Here is a 17,344-nt window from a genome sequence, read left to right on the forward strand (position 1 = left end):
ACGAGGAGAGGAAGAGCGCAACACGCGAGCATAAGAGATATTAGCATAAGGCGGGAGCCGGCGAACCTGGCGCCTCGCCTCAGGAAAAGATAAACGCTCCCGGTGCTTCAAGTTGAGGACGGCTGCCTCAAGCTTGTAATGGACACACGCATGGGAGAAGGCAGGATGGGCCTCACCGCAGTTGAGGCAACGAGCCTGGGGAGAAGTGCACTCCGACTTAGAGTGACCTTCGCCACCACACAAAGGACAGAGAGAGACAGTCCCGGAGCAGCGGAGGGCACCATGCCCAAACCTCCAGCACTTGTTGCAGAGCCGAGGAGAAGGAATGTACTCCTGGACAGAGCACCTGGCACCAGCAAGAATGACAGAGGGTGGAAGGGTCCTACCATCAAAGGAAATCTTCACAACCCGGAGGGGTTGACGGCGACTACCACGAGGGGGACGAGTAAACGTGTCCACCTGGAGAATAGAATGGCCCTGGGCAGCAAGGATATGTCGAATATCGTCGTGGCAGTCGCGCAGGTCCCGAACACCGGTCGCAACCTGGGGCGGGAGCAAAATAGTGCCAACACTGGCATTCAACTGAGCGTTTTTCGAGACCCGAACAGGGGTCTCGCCAAGGCAGGATAAGGCAGCCAAGCGGGAAGCAGCATCCTGAGGAGCAGCAGCAACGACATGTGTACCGAGACGAGTGGGGTTGAAAGTAATGGAGGCATCCACGGAATCAACGAGATGTCGATGGAGGGAGAAATCGTCAGGAGGCGCAGAATCAAGAGGGAGATCAAAATATTTGGCCCACGAAGCGGGACCAAACAAGGCTTGATAGGTAGCAGAACTAGAAGGAATCGAGCGAGAGCGGCCGTGACGAGGACGACGGTGAGAACCCCCAGAGAGAGAGGGGTTAAAAGGCGCAGTAGTTACAACTAGAGAAGGAGCCGCGCCAGGGGACGAGGTAGTCACCACTGGGGGCTTGGGGCTCGACCCAACCACAGAGGAGGGAGGGGTGCCAGGGGAAGGAGTCAGAGAGGCCAAAGGAGGAGCAAGGTCGGGGCCCAATGCAGCGGAGGCTACAGAGCCCGGTCTTCCAATACGGACCGACTCGGGGGCTTGGTCGCCCACCCCACGAGCCTGAGAAGGTAAACCAGAAGCAGCCGAAACAGGGGTTATCATCATTACGAAAAGAAGAATTCATTCACGAACGTGCCCCCACACCCACCATGGAGCCACAATTAGAGGCAGGACACCTAACCAGCTATCGCCGATCTTGCCGGGGCCTCCTAGGGGTGCGTCGTGAGTATACGCCCCACAAACGCCACCTTAAGAAACCGACAATCCGTCGAGATCGGGTTCAGTGACGAAAGGGGGATTGACAATAAAAGGTTCCCCTCGCTCTCGACGTCGGGTACTGCAGTTCTACGGGTGCAAGAGTATGCCTCCTCAAGCACCCGGGCGTCAAAACAGAAGAAGTCCAAGGGAAGAACCAGAACGAGCAAAAGGTCGACAGGAAACGGCAAGCAGATAGGAGAAGAGGGGGGAGAAAAACGAAACAAAAGGAAAAGGAAAAGATGCCCAGCAGAATTGGAGAGGACGGCAGCAGGAGCACAAGGCTAGAAAAGGACAGGACTGTCCCAAGGAGCATCACACTCCGACAGCCGCCCACTAAGCCCCCACACGGCGACAACGAGCTGAGCGGGGAGGGGGCATTAGCGTGCAAGACGCAGTGAGAGGTGAGTGATTGTTTGCATTCTTATGTCAAGGAGTGTTTTATACTGAAATTTATAGTTACAGTCGTAGGCTGGATTACCTACAGATGTATGTGTTCTAGGACTGATAGAGTGATCGATTGATCATTGTTGTGTATCAAGGAACATTTATTCTGATGTATGTTATTGCATTCACATGGTGATTTTCTTTGTACACATTTATAGATATATATATTCTCTTGCTGATGGTGCAACAGGGTATGTAGACTTGATCAACTTGAGGAGGTTGATAGTATCAGGTGGTGAACCAGGAGATAGGATACCACTTGATAAGCTGATGATAAGAGTTCTGATGGTGTTGGAGTGCAACCTGATTGTAATAGTATAGAGTATAGGATTCATTATTATTATGTGTGTGTATGTATTGTGTATGTGCTTTGTCCAGTAAATGTATTCCAATTTGCTGGTGTTTGACCTTGTCCTAGTGAGGCTTCCCAGGAAATAGTAAAGAAAGAGAGAGAGAGAGAACCAAGAACCACTGCCGTGGACAGGGTAGGATGGAAGATTAGTAAGTTAAAGGGGATTGAGGAGATCATATCACATAAGGAGAGAGTGGGGAGTCACAGCGGCTCGAGTGGGTGTGTACACGTGACAACGAGGTTAAGTGTTGGAGCCGCATCCCCTAAATGTGTGACGTTGAGCCCCTCTCCAAGGGCCAGAAGTGCCTAGTGTGATCTCCTAGAGAGGTATAAGCACTCTACCGAGTTGTGGGTTGGGTTGTCCGTAGAGAAGGATCAACGACAACAACACCACCAACACACAATCTATAATAACCAGCCCCCAGTCAGCAGTGAGCAGGAAGAACAGTTCACAGCCATCAGTCAGGAGAGAGCAGTGAGAATAGTGTACCAGCCCCCCAGTCAGCAGTATGCAGGAAAAAAGTGCACCAGCCATCAGTCAGCAGAAAGAATAGTGCAACAGCAACCAGTCAGAAAGGAGGAATAGTGCAACAGCAACCAGTCAGAAAGGAGGAATAGTGAACAAACACCAGTTAGCAGGAAGAATTGTGCACCAGCAAGCAGTCAGCAGCGAGAAGGGAAAATAGTGCGCTAGACATCCGTCAGTAGACAGCAGGAAGAATAGTGTACAAACCACCAGTCAGCAGTGAGCAGGGGAAGAATAGCGCACCAGCCATTAGTCAGCAGTGAGCAGGGAGAATAGTGCACCAGCCATTAGTCAGCAGTGAGCAGAGAGAATAGTGCACCAGCCATTAGTCAGCAGTGAACAGAGAGAATAGTGCACCAGCCATTAGTCAGCAGTGAGCAGGGAGAATAGTGCACCAGTCAGCAATGAGAAGGGAGAATAGTGCACCAGTTATCGGTCAACAGTGAGCAGAGAGAATAGTGCACCAGCCACTAGTCAGCAGTGAGAAGGGAGAATAGTGCATCAGTCAGTGTGGGGAAATCTGGTTCTAGATTAGATGCTAATAAAATGTATAATTCTATGAATGCAAAAAAATATATATAATTCTAAGAAAGCTTGAATGACCAGAATACGATGTTAAATGAGAGAACCAGTGACTTATGGATCTCTATGATTAAATGCAAGAAATTCTATTATTCTTTTCTTATGCAATGAACCGTAAAATTCTATACATTCTTGAACCTCTTCCCATGACACATTTTGGGGGTAGGTCTTCTATGAGGTTAGTCTACATAATGCATGTGTATAATAAATTATAGACATGATAATGATAATATGCATACACATAGATTATAATGATTAGTAAAATGTAATGTAAAATACTACTGCATATTAATGATTAAATCATGTATATGATTAATATGCAAATAATTGGAAATGCCTTGACTCTCAATAAATAAAGGGTACTATGTACAGTTAATACTGATAATATTCTCAGCTGTGACAGAGGAACGTAGGTGAAGTCCAATCTCTACCACACTGGAATCAGCCCTGAGATAGTGATCTTTGGAACAGTGAGTATATGACAGTCTCACGCCTCCTCAGTTGTGTTGCACCATGCTGCAATAATTGACTTCCATAATTTCCACTTCAAACTAGTATTTATACGCATAAATGCAAGATCTAAATATTTGAAGGGTAATGTAGGAACCGGGTACCTACATTAGTTACATATTTAAGAGCTCATTAAATAATACTAAGTGGTAAATGCCTGCCGAAACTGGTGTCCGTGATTATGGTAAGCTGTGTCCTCAATCTGAAGCCCAATGATGTACGGATTCTTGCAGGATTGTGAGAATTAAAAGGACCTCTTCGGAACACCTTGCTGCCAGGGAATCTAATATGGCGAGTGTGTTGTTGTTGTTGTTGATTTAGGGGCGACGACGATCGTGGGATCGGATGCACCCCGGCGTACCCGTTAAGGGTGAATCGCGAAGCCTGGAAAGGTGAAACGCCAAGCCAAATCGCAAAACGAGTGACGCCAATCACTAGAAACTAATATGCCATACGGCAAAGAAACGCACAGACAGGCAGATGATTGGAGAGTCCCAGGAGTCCCTCAGGGTGACAAGCACCGGCCCCGCTCCACACAGAGAACACCAGGTAGCAAAACCAAAACTCGGCCCCAACTAAAACGCAAAAAGTCATCCAGTGTCCTCCGGCAGAGCAGAAGTCGGCTGCCCACCACGCTTGAGGGCACACCCGGAGCCCACCAAGACCCACCAACCACCGGCACCTCTCGGCGAAGCCGGCCCCGGAACACCGTCACCCCGCCGAGAGAACCAGCCAGAACACGTCAAAAAAAAAAAATCTATCAACAATCCTGTGACCCAAGGCAATATGTGCGCCAGGCGTCGTACAATTGGACCGCTAAAAAGGGATGCCAAATAGCAGTAGCAAAGCCAAAACGCGAAAACAAGAAGTGATCAGGCGGCACCCAGGCGGAGGAGGTGTCCAGACGTCCGCTCGGTTTCAAGGTTGAACCAGGAGTCAACGGCGAGAATGTCCTCCTTCCCTCTGGGGAACGCGCATGAGTGATAGCTCCTACTAGGGGGCCAGAGCATAAATTATATTTATTCATTAAATTCTAAATAGGGAAGAAAGTGTTTATGACGAATATTTACGTCATATATAAATGCATTATGTGATAATAGAGATTCTCGTTGTGCTAGTCAGTTACTGTACACTAAACAAATAAAACGAAAATCTTTGGAGGTGAAAATTATTTTAGATTATAATATTATTTACTAGAACAGCTATCTAGCTGGATAAAGCAATTCCAGTAAACAGTTGTATACTAAATAAAGAAAACCTACTAATAAATAATTATCCATAATAAAAGAAAGTAAATGGTTGGACATCTATTAGATCAACACATATGTGTGCAAATTTATTCTCTGTGGGAGGCTGACGTAACACTGCGACAATTCTAGGAGAAATTACATGATGTTCCACATCCTAATGCAATGAATTCTGTGATACTAAACTACTGATTAGTAGTGTTAGTTAATAATGACGCTTAGTACAGAAAATACATCCCATTGTACTAAAGATTAGTAAATGAGTATTAAAATATTATGAAGGCAAATGCAGGAAATACATTCTATTGCATTAGGGATGAGAAATAATTGTTGGATATTTCCAACAGTCAGCAATGAGCAGGGAGAATAGTGCACCAGCCATCAGTGAGCAGGGAGAATAGTGCACCAGCCATCAGTGAGCAGGGAGAATAGTGCACCAGCCATCAGTAAGCAGGGAGAATAGTGCACCAGCCATCAGTGAGAATAGCGCACCAGCCATCAGTGAGCAGGGAGAATAGTGCACCAGCCATCAGTGAGCAGGAAGAATAGTGCACCAGCCATCAGTGAGCAGGAAGAATAGTGCACCAGCCATCAGTGAGCAGGGAGAATAGTGCACCAGCCATCAGTGAGCGGAGAGAATAGTGCACCAGCCATCAGTGAGCAGGGAGAATAGTGCACCAGCCATCAGTGAGCGGAGAGAATAGTGCACTAGCCATCAGTGAGCAGGGAGAATAGTGCACCAGCCATCAGTGAGCAGGAAGATTAGTGCACCAGCCATCAGTGAGCGGGAAGAATAGTGCACCAGCCATCAGTGAGCAGGGAGAATAGTGCACCAGCCATCAGTGAGCGGAGAGAATAGTGCACCAGCCATCAGTGAGCGGAGAGAATAGTGCACCAGCCATCAGTGAGCGGAGAGAATAGTGCACCAGCCATCAGTGAGCAGAGAGAATAGTGCACCAGCCATCAGTGAGCAGGGAGAATAGTGCACCAGCCATCAGTGAGCAGGGAGAATAGTGCACCAGCCATCAGTGAGCAGAGAGAATAGTGCACCAGCCATCAGTGAGCAGAGAGAATAGTGCACCAGCCATCAGTGAGCAGGGAGAATAGTGCACCAGCCATCAGTGAGAATAGCGCACCAGCCATCAGTGAGCAGGGAGAATAGTGCACCAGCCATCAGTGAGCAGGGAGAATAGTGCACCAGCCATCAGTGAGCAGGGAGAATAGTGCACCAGCCATCAGTGAGCAGGGAGAATAGTGCACCAGCCATCAGTGAGCAGGGAGAATAGTGCACCAGCCATCAGTGAGCAGGGAGAATAGTGCACCAGCCATCAGTGAGCAGGAAGAATAGTGCACCAGCCATCAGTGAGCAGGAAGAATAGTGCACCAGCCATCAGTGAGCGGAGAGAATAGTGCACCAGCCATCAGTGAGCGGAGAGAATAGTGCACTAGCCATCAGTGAGCAGAGAGAATAGTGCACCAGCCATCAGTGAGCGGAGAGAATAGTGCACCAGCCATCAGTGAGCGGAGAGAATAGTGCACCAGCCATCAGTGAGCAGGAAGACTAGTGCACCAGCCATCAGTGAGCAGGGAGAATAGTGCACCAGCCATCAGTGAGCAGGGAGAATAGTGCACCAGCCATCAGTGAGCAGGGAGAATAGTGCACCAGCCATCAGTGAGCAGGAAGACTAGTGCACCAGCCATCAGTGAGCAGGGAGAATAGAGCACCAGCCATCAGTGAGCAGGGAGAATAGTGCACCAGCCATCAGTGAGCAGGGAGAATAGTGCACCAGCCATCAGTGAGCAGGGAGAATAGTGCACCAGCCATCAGTGAGCAGGGAGAATAGTGCACCAGCCATCAGTGAGCGGAGAGAATAGTGCACCAGCCATCAGTGAGCGGAGAGAATAGTGCACCAGCCATCAGTGAGCGGAGAGAATAGTGCACCAGCCATCAGTAAGCGGAGAGAATAATGCACCAGCCATCAGTGAGCGGAGAGAATAGTGCACCAGCCATCAGTGAGCAGAGAGAATAATGCACCAGCCATCAGTGAGCGGAGAAAATAGTGCACCAGCCATCAGTGAACGGAGAGAATAGTGCACCAGCCATCAGTGAGCGGATAGAATAGTGCACCAGCCATCAGTGAGCAGAGAGAATAGTGCACCAGCCATCAGTGAGCTGAGAGAATAGTGCACCAGCCATCAGTGAGCGGAGAGAATAGTGCACCAGCCATCAGTGAGCAGAGAGAATAGTGCACCAGCCATCAGTGAGCGGAGAGAATAGTGCACCAGCCATCAGTGAGCAGAGAGAATAGTGCACCAGCCATCAGTGAGCGGAGAAATTAGTGCACCAGCCATCAGTGAGCGGAGAGAATGGTGCACCAGCCATCAGTGAGCGGATAGAATAGTGCACCAGCCATCAGTGAGCAGAGAGAATAGTGCACCAGCCATCAGTGAGCGGAGAGAATAGTGCACCAGCCATCAGTGAGCGGATAGAATAGTGCACCAGCCATCAGTGAGCGGATAGAATAGTGCACCAGCCATCAGTGAGCGGATAGAATAGTGCACCAGCCATCAGTGAGCGGAGAAAATAGTGCACCAGCCATCAGTGAACGGAGAGAATAGTGCACCAGCCATCAGTGAGCAGATAGAATAGTGCACCAGCCATCAGTGAGCTGAGAGAATAGTGCACCAGCCATCAGTGAGCGGAGAGAATAGTACACCAGCCATCAGTGAGCGGAGAGAATAGTGCACCAGCCATCAGTGAGCGGAGAGAATAGTGCACCAGCCATCAGTGAGCGGAGAGAATAGTGCACCAGCCATCAATCAGCAGGGAGAATAGTGCACCAGCCATCAATCAGCAGGGAGAATAGTGCACCAGCTATCAATCAGCAGGAAGAATAGTGCACCAGCCATCAATCAGCAGGGAGAATAGTGCACCAGCTATCAATCAGCAGGAAGAATAGTGCACCAGCCATCAATCAGCAGGAAGAATAGTGCACCAGCCATCAATCAGCAGGAAGAATAGTGCACCAGCCATCAATCAGCAGGAAGAATAGTGCACCAGCCATCAATCAGCAGGAAGAATAGTGCACCAGCCATCAATCAGCAGGAAGAATAGTGCACCAGCCATCAATCAGCAGGAAGAATAGTGCACCAGCCATCAATCAGCAGGAAGAATAGTGCACCAGCCATCAATCAGCAGGAAGAATAGTGCACCAGCCATCAATCAGCAGGAAGAATAGTGCACTAGCCATCAATGAGCGATGAGAGGACTCTTTACCACTTATCAGTCAGCGGAAAGATTAGAGGTCATTGTACCAGCCAGCAGTGAACAGAGACTGAACGACTGTAGACCAGCCATCTCGCAGCAGTAAGCTTGGAGACTAGACTACAATACACCAGTACGCGGGAGGTACGTGAATAAGGGGATACAGGTGGAAACTTAGTACCAAGATGGGCCACAGTGACGTTAGAAAAAAACTTTCAGTGTCAGAGTATACTAGATGGAATGCATTAGGTAGTGATGTGCTGGAGGCTGGCCCAATACACTGTTTCAAATGAATATATGATAGAGCCCAGAAGGCTGAAGAATCTGTACACTTGTTGATTGACAGTTGAGAGGCGGGACCAAAGATCCAGAGTAGAACAATCGCAAGCACAACTAGGCAAGTACAACTATGTGAGTATCAGTTATAATACAGCAGTCTGTATAAAGTATGAAAAGGTGGGTTTATTATCCGTAGAGTGAATAAACATTTTAATGCTGTTCTTTATATTGAATCAATGACGATGACGTTCATGTAACGTCGATTACTTTAATGTAACGTCAATTAAATTGATTCAACGTTTGTGTAACGCCGATAACCTTGATTCAACGTCGGTCACTTTTATTCAATGTTGACTCAACATCAATAATGTTGATGCAGTACAGATTCAATGTTACTAGATCTCGTGTTGCCGATTGTGGGAGAGAACAATCTTCATGCGCGAGAGAACACAAGGGAGATTGGGGGGGGGCGAGGTAGGGAGTGAGGGAGAATCCGATAGAAAGAATGGTAGGGAGACTGAAATAAGGAAGGAAAGAGAATAGGAAAGAAGAATGAGATGCAGGAAGGGGAATGGAGAATTGGAGAAAGGGAGAAGGGAAGTGAGACAGTAAGGAAAATGAGATAGAGGGAGAGAGAGAAACCCGGGCACTGCCGGCAACCTTATCCAGTAAGAAATATTTAATAACATATCTAAAAGGTTTATAAAAAATTTCCCCGATCTTTTCATTTATACCAATATAGTGACTTTTGAAAAATATTTTCTTGGAAATGTGCCGCATCATATCAGGTAAAAGACATGTTCAAGAAAGAGTAAAATGAGAAATATTACTATTTCTAAGTAGGTAAGAAATAAGTATATAATTTTCTTGTTTCCTTTGGTTTAAATAGTTCTTATAGTATGCACACTTCTGCTTAAACAGTTAAACCTAAACAAAATATAAATCTGCAAAACAGATAAAGGAGTAGCGTTTTTATTAGGAGCTGTACTTAAATGCTCCCTATCCAGTGTACCTGGAGGTACATTCAAGCTCCCTATCCAGTGTACCTTGAGGTACATTCAAGCTCCCTATCCAGTGTACCTGGAGGTACATTCAAGCTCCCTATCCAGTGTACCTGGAGGTACATTCAAGCTCCCTATCCAGTGTACCTGGAGGTACATTCAAGCTCCCTATCCAGTGTACCTTGAGGTACATTCAAGCTCCCTATCCAGTGTACCTGGAGGTACATTCAAGCTCCCTATCCAGTGTACCTTGAGGTACATTCAAGCTCCCTATCCAGTGTACCTTGAGGTACATTCAAGCTCCCTATCCAGTGTACTTGGAGGAACATTCAAGCTCCCTATCCAGTGTACCTGGAGGTACATTCAAGCTCCCTATCCAGTGTACCTTGAGGTACATTCAAGCTCCCTATCCAGTGTACCTAGAGGTACATTCAAGCTCCCTATCCAGTGTACCTGGAGGTACATTCAAGCTCCCTATCCAGTGTACCTGGAGGTACATTCAAGCTCCCTATCCAGTGTACCTGGAGGAACATTCAAGCTCCCTATCCAGTGTACCTGGAGGTACATTCAAGCTCCCTATCCAGTGTACCTGGAGGTACATTCAAGCTCCCTATCCAGTGTACCTTGAGGTACATTCAAGCTCCCTATCCAGTGTACCTGGAGGTACATTCATGCTCCCTATCCAGTGTACCTGGAGGTACATTCAAGCTCCCTATCCAGTGTACCTGGAGGTACATTGAAGATTCCTCCACATTACTTGTCTATGAGTGACAACAAGGAAGTGAGGTTTAGCTCTTCGTGTCCCGCCTACGAGCCTTGTTGTACCCGTTGCGATAAAGCTTTACTATTCTAACAATCACTGTCTATGTCGAAACTTTCCATAAAGTTCAGGATAGAGAAGGCTTCCAAAACTTCTTCTCACAGTGCATTCCACTTGTTGACCACCCCTACAGGGTACGAGTATTTCCTTACATTTCTTTAACCGACTTGTGATTCCAGCATCCACTCGTGTCCTCTTGTCCTACTATCTCTCAGTAGGATACTGAAAGATAGTAGGTATACTGGAGTTATAAAGTACCTATAACTCTCATCTCAAGTGATTTAGTTGTGAAGGGAGTTTTACAATCTGCGGGAAATGACAATTGTGGTGCCAATATACAACAAGAGAGATGTGGTCGAGGTACTTAACTATAGATGAGTGTCACTGACAAACATTCTCCAGCAAAGTACTCAGAAAATGATAAGGGTAAGATTAGTTAAATAGGTTGATAGTATTAGGTATAGACAATCACTAACGTGACTTTAAATTAGGAATATCATGCCTTGAGACCTAACTGGACCTCGATAATAAAGTAACGAAATTAAGATAAAGCTGAAAAGGTTAAGCAGCGGGCATACATATATATGGACTGCCAAAACCTCTGACATAGTACTTCACAACAGACAAAATACTTGAAGTTTCTGACAGGGCAGAAAAGATGTTCACTGTAAATAGCAGCAGCACAAGATGGAAGCTTGAGAAACAGATGAGCGACTGAGATATTAGATTTTAGCACTGGAGTAGCAGGGAAATGGAAAGAACTAAATGAGCAAATTATAGATATAAAGTCCATTGGTGATTTTGAATGTATATATATATGATAGGAACTATATAGCTAGTCACGCCATTGAACAACCATCTGTTGGAAAGGCGGAGTCCAAGAGCAAAAGAAGAAATAGGCGAGTATACACACACTAACACACCTGGGAGACCCCACGAAGAACCCGTCCACCCGCTGCGTGGGCCATGGAACACTTCCTGGGAAAGCTGTGCAGGTGTAACTGTCGTGGCCCAGCACCTGACCCTTCATCACCGGCCACAGTCTTCTCTGAGGGGTAAACAACGGACATAATTATGTACAGGTGTAACTGTCGTCGCCCAGCACCTGACCCTTCATCACTGGCCACAGTCTTCTCTAAGAGGTCAAGAATGTACATAATTAATGTAGATAATGGCCACCAAAGATATAGTATAATGTCCGAGTTATAGTACGTGGTCTATGATAGAGCACATGGACCAGGTATAGATATTTTTAGACAAGCCAAGCCCTCCCAAAACAGAGAGTTAGTCAGGAAATGACAAGCATTTTGAGATGTGTTAAACAAGGGAGGCTCTTTAGGGTTCCTTACCAAAACACTTAAAGTAATACCAAGGGTCATTCAATTATTATGGAAATACTCTAAAATAAATACATATAAACCATAAATAACTGTTTAACCAGATAAGTTTGTTAAACAGGAGTATAAAATCTATGTTGAAATCAAACTGGGCACTATTAATCCGCATCAGCGAAGCCATCTGGGTGGGTGAGGGGCGGACTGCTTCAGTAAACTCTACACAACTATACCACCACAACGAAGTAATTATCAATAGAAGGCACCAAACCGGGAAGGCTATGTAACACCATCAAATGTGCGGGATAATCACAGGGCGCTAAATATCACCAAGGATGCCAATACGAGAACAAAAACGCATCAGGCGAACGATATCAAAAGTATCCGAGTCGCCAAGAATTCTATCGAGGAACAAGCGACCGCGGATGACAGTCGGAAAACAAGACACACTCTCGTCCTGGAAGTCAGAACATTCAACAAGGATATGTATGACCGTAAGAGGGACAATGCAATTCGGACAATAAGGAGCAGGGCGGCGCTCCATTAAGTGACCGTGAGTTAAACAGGTATAGCCAATACGTAACCTAGCCAGAGCCGTTTCCCATCGTTTCCCTACGGTGGCAGGAGGAAGGCCACTGGGACACACAACTCTAAAGAGTACGCAGTTTGTTATCAAGAACAGAAGACCAACAACTCTGCCATCGGGCAAGGATGGAGGCATGAATAACTGGGTAAAAGTCAGAATAAGGAACACCTTTATGGGAGATGGGACAAGCGCGGATAGCGTCCTTAGCGGCAGTATCCACACGCTCATTTAAAGAGACGCCAACATGGCTGGGAACCCAGCAAAACGCAACCGACTTAAATTTACTGGAGATAAGAAACAGCCAATGTTGAATCTCGATGACCACAGGGTGGACTGGATTAAAGGACCCTAAAACCATGAGGGCACTGCGAGTGTCAACTACTACCACGAAGGAGGATTGCCCCCGGGAAAGCAGGAGACGAAGAGCATAGAGAATAGCACAGAGTTCTGCTGTGAAGATGCTAGCCTCCGGAGGAAGGCGACACATATAAGTGTGGTCAGGAAAAACAACAGTAGCCCACACCATCAGCAGACTTTGACCCGTCGGTGAAGATGGGAACGGAGTGGGAGTGAGAAGAAAAGTGCTCAAGGAAGAGGCGTTTCAGAACTGTAGGAAGGGTAAAAGCTTTAGTGATGCGGGTCAGGGAAGTACAAAATTTGGGAAGGGGGAGCCTCCACGGGGGCAAGGAGGGAACAATACGAGGAGAAACATTAGTAAAACGAACCGAAAGAGAATCTTGTAAGCGAGACAAACGGACAGAAAGAGGAAGGTGGTGAAGAGGAACAGGAACTACAGGAGGGGCAAAAGTCAAAGCACGATAGAGGCGAGAGTGAGGATGCAGTAGGTATCGCGCAAGATAGCGAAGACTGTAGCGATCACGGCGATAGTGGAGAGACAGAAAGCCAGTGTCAGCGTACAAGCTGAGAGTAGGAGTTGAACGAAAAGCACCAGAGCCGAGGCGCAACCCAGTATGGTGCAAAGGATCAAGACGGCGAAGAGTAGAAGGAGAAGCAGAAGAGTATGCAGGACAACCATAATCGAACTTAGACAGGACAAGAGAGGAATGCAAATAGAGGAGAGTGCGCCTATCCGCTCCCCAAGAAGTATGGGACAAAACCTTGAGTAGGTTAAGGGCCTTAGAGCATTCAACACGGAGGTAAGAGACATGGGGCGACCAAGACAAACGAGTGTCAAAGAATAACCCCAAAAGCTTCGTGGAATCTTTGTACTCAAGGGGATGACCATAAATTGACAAAGAGGGACGAAGAACGACCCGCTTCCGAGTAAAAGTCATGGCACAAGTCTTAGTAGTAGAGAACTTGAAGCCATGATTGGTGGCCCAAGATGACACGGCATCAATCGCAAGTTGAAACCGCCGTTGAAGGAGAGGCGAATCATCACCTCGACAGCAAAGAGTAAGATCATCAACATAAAGAGCGGAGAAGATGCCAGAAGGAAGGGAGGAAAGGAGACCAATGAGGGCAACCAGAAAAAGAGTAGTACTCAGAACACTACCTTGGGGCACACCTTCATACTGCCGAAAAGAGGCAGAGAGAGTGGCACCAAGCCTGACTCGAAAGGTACGACGAGAGAGAAAGCTTTGAAGAAAGAGAGGGAGATTACCACGAAGGCCAAAAGAACGAAGTTGGGACAGAATATGGTATCTCCAAGTCGTGTCATAAGCCTTTTCCAGGTCAAAAAGGACAGCAACAACGGAGGTCTTCGCAGCAAAAGCAGTACGAATATAGACCTCCAAAGCTCACCAGGACATCAGTCGTGCTGCGGCACTTGCGAAAACCAAATTAAGAAGGAGAGAGGTGGTGATGGTGTTCCAAGAACCACATCAGACGGACATTTACCATATGCTCAAACACCTTGCAAACACAACTCGTGAGAGCAATAGGGCAGAAGTCCCTAGGGGACGTACCGAGAGACCCTGGTTTCCGAATAGGGAGTACAACAGCATCGAGCCAGTCCTCAGGGACGGACGACGACTCCCATACCTGGTTATACAGATTCAGTAAATACTGAAACGTGCACGGAGGGAGATGGCGAAGCATCTCATAATGAACGTCATCCGAGCCCGCTGCTGTAGATCCGCAGAGGGCCAGGGCAGACTGAAGTTCAGAAAGAGAGAAAGGATCGTTACGGGGAAGGCGGAGAAGAGTGTGGAAATCTAAAGGATAAGATTCAAGAACAGGCTTACGAAGAAGGAAGGATTGAGGAAGATGAGAACCAGAGCTAACAGAAGAAAAGTGGGAACCCAGTTCGGCCGCGACCTTCACTGGATCCATCCGCCACAAGAGTCCCACAGAGGTAGAGAACTGGCTAGACATCTGGAACGAACTTGCCCGCAATCTTGCGGATCTTCTTCCAGTTCTGTGGTAGAGGAGTATCGGACGTAATGGTGGAAACATATGATTTCCAACTCTCATGTTTAGCAGTACGGATGGTCCTACGGGCCACCTCACTTGCCTTCCGAAACAGAATAAAAGAATCAGCCGTCTGCCGGCTGATTCTTTTGATTCCGGATCGTCTGATCCGGCGGTGTTTTTTCCAGGCTGCACGCTTACAGCGGACAGCCCGAACACAGTCCGCATTCAACCAGGGAACACACTTCCGTGTGCCCCGGGAGGAAGAGCGAGGGATAGAGCTGAGGGCAGCGTTGAAGACAGTGTCATAAAAAAGGAGGAGGGCGCGAGGAAGAGGCAGAGAGGAGAGGTCAGAGAGAGTAGCGCGGAGTGTGAATAGGCACCAGTCAGCCTTGGCAAACTGCCACCTAGGGAATTAAAGGGGAGGGTGGAAAGAGAAAAAGGAAACAAGGATAGGGAAATGATCACTGTTATGGAGGTCATCAAGAACCTGCTGCGTGAAATCTAAGTAGAGGGACGACGAGCAGAGAGAAAGATCAAGACAGGAAAGGGTGCGAGTTCGAGAGTCCACATGAGTGGGCTCACCAGAATTCAAAAGAGATAGAGATGAAGCGAGGATGAACGGTTCAAGAAGATGGCCTCGGGTGTTTGTCAGAACATCATCCCAGAGGGAATGTCGACAGTTGAAATCACCCAAAAGAGCACCGGCTCTGGCAAGGAGTCCAGAGGTGCTTAAGATCAGGAAGGGAAAGAGGGACATTTGGAGGGAGATAAATGAAACAGACTGTATACCATTTACCCACAAAAACACGGGCAGCAGAACAATGGATAGGGGACGGAAGAAGTAGGGGGACGAAGGGAATATCAGAACGAATTAAGAGAGCAGTAGAGTTATGGGCCCCAGCAAGAGCTGGGGGGAGGGGGGAGAAGGAAAGGAATAACCACGAACGTGACCAGGACGAGCACCAAGCATAGGTTCCTGAAGACAAACACAAAGTGGTGTAAACTGTGTAATTAGAAGTTGGAGTTCATGGAAGTTGGCATAAAATCCACGAATATTCCACTGAAGAATATACATTATTAAAGAGAAAGGACAGTAACAGAGAACAAGAAAGAAATTAAGGGAAAGTGGAACACAGTTTATTAAAGGATCTCAGGAGCAGGGTCGGCAAAATCAGGGTTAGGGGGCATGGATAAACTTAGTAAGGAGAGAGGGAAGGGAGCGAGAGAACAGACCAGAGGCGGACTGATGGGGTCCGGAGGAGGAGGAGACAACTGAGAGGGGCAGGCAAAGACAGTTGGAGGAGGGGGGGGGGGGGCAGAAATCAGGGAGTGCACCTCAGGAAGGGCAGCAACAGAGAGGGAATCGGGGGCGGAAGAAACCTCCATATCAGAGACAGGGGGTTCGACTACTGAAATGGGAGGGGATGTAGTGACAGAGTCAGAGGGAGGGGGCGAGGAAGAAAGAGAAACCTTCTTACCCGCCGGAGAGGAAGGAGGAGAGGAGCCAGGCTTACGTTTCTGGCTCAAAGAGACAGGCGTTCCAGTAACAACGTACCGGGCGACAGACTCAATGGTCTCAGCAGGAGAAGAGGAACGAGAGCGAACAACACGAAGATTGCTGGCAGGATGATGGATATCAGCCTGGACAGACAGGTGGCGTGGAAGGTCAAGAGACTGGGGGGAGGGTCGGGAAGAAAGAGTGGGGGGAGATGGGGAAGAAGACAAGGGAGATATGGCGGACTGGGTAGGAAGGGGGGAAATCCCAGATGGAGAACCGGGAGGGAGACCATCTGGGACAGGAGGCAACGGAATAGGGGAGGAGGTGGTGGGTGTGGTCGGGTTTAAGGCCTGGAAACGGTTGTGAGACTAAGGAAGACGGGAAGGACGAGGAGAGGTAGAACGCAACACGCGATCATAGGAGACGCCCGCGTAAGGGGTGAGACGACGAACTTGGCGTCTCGCTTCAGGAAAAGAGAGATGATCACGGTGCTTCAAGTTGAGGACGGCTTCCTCGAGTTTGTAGTGCTTACACGAGCGTGAGAAGGTAGGGTGGGCTTCACCGCAATTGAGGCAGCGAGCCTGGGGAGAAGTGCACTCGGACTTAGAATGACTATCGTCCCCACACAAGGGGCACAGATACACAGTACTGGTGCATTTGAGGACACCGTGCCCGAACTTCCAACACTTATTGCATAGTCTAGGAGAGGGAATGTACTCCTGAACGGAGCATCTGGCATCAGCAAGAATAATAGAGGGCGGAAAGGTCCTACTATCAAAGGTGATTTTTACAACTCGAAGGGGCTGACGGCGATGACCACGAGGGGGTCGAGTAAACGTGTCCACCTGGAGGACAGAATGGCCTTGGGCTTCGAGGATATGTTTAATATCCTCATGGCAATCGTTGAGGTCCCGAACACCAGTTGCAATATGGTGCGGGAGGAGAACAGTGCCAACACTGGCATTTAACCGAGCATTCTTGGAGGCCCGAACAGGGGTCTCTCCAATGCAGGACAAAGCGGCTAAGCGAGTAGCTGCATCCTGAGAAGGAGCAGCGACGATACGCATACCATAACTGGTGGAGTTAAAAGTAACAGAGGCATCTACTGAATCAACAAGGTGTTTATGGAGGGAGAAATCGTCAGGAGGAGTAGAATCCAGATGGTGGAGATCAAAGTATTTAGCCCACGTAGCGGGAC

General features: G+C 47.9%; 1 protein-coding gene across 1 annotated transcript in view; it reads right to left on the minus strand.

Annotated features, from left to right (window-relative positions):
* Nucleotides 1-17,344, minus strand: part of LOC138364339 (uncharacterized) — a 56,756-nt gene that overhangs the window by 19,835 nt on the left and 19,577 nt on the right. The window contains exon 2 of the mRNA XM_069323946.1: nucleotides 11,276-11,400. Within this exon, the coding sequence (XP_069180047.1) occupies nucleotides 11,276-11,400 (125 nt within the window). The remainder of the gene's footprint in view (nucleotides 1-11,275; nucleotides 11,401-17,344) is intronic.

This window comes from Procambarus clarkii, chromosome 2, assembly GCF_040958095.1.
Source record: "Procambarus clarkii isolate CNS0578487 chromosome 2, FALCON_Pclarkii_2.0, whole genome shotgun sequence".
In the NCBI taxonomy this organism is placed as follows: Eukaryota; Metazoa; Arthropoda; class Malacostraca; order Decapoda; family Cambaridae; genus Procambarus; species Procambarus clarkii.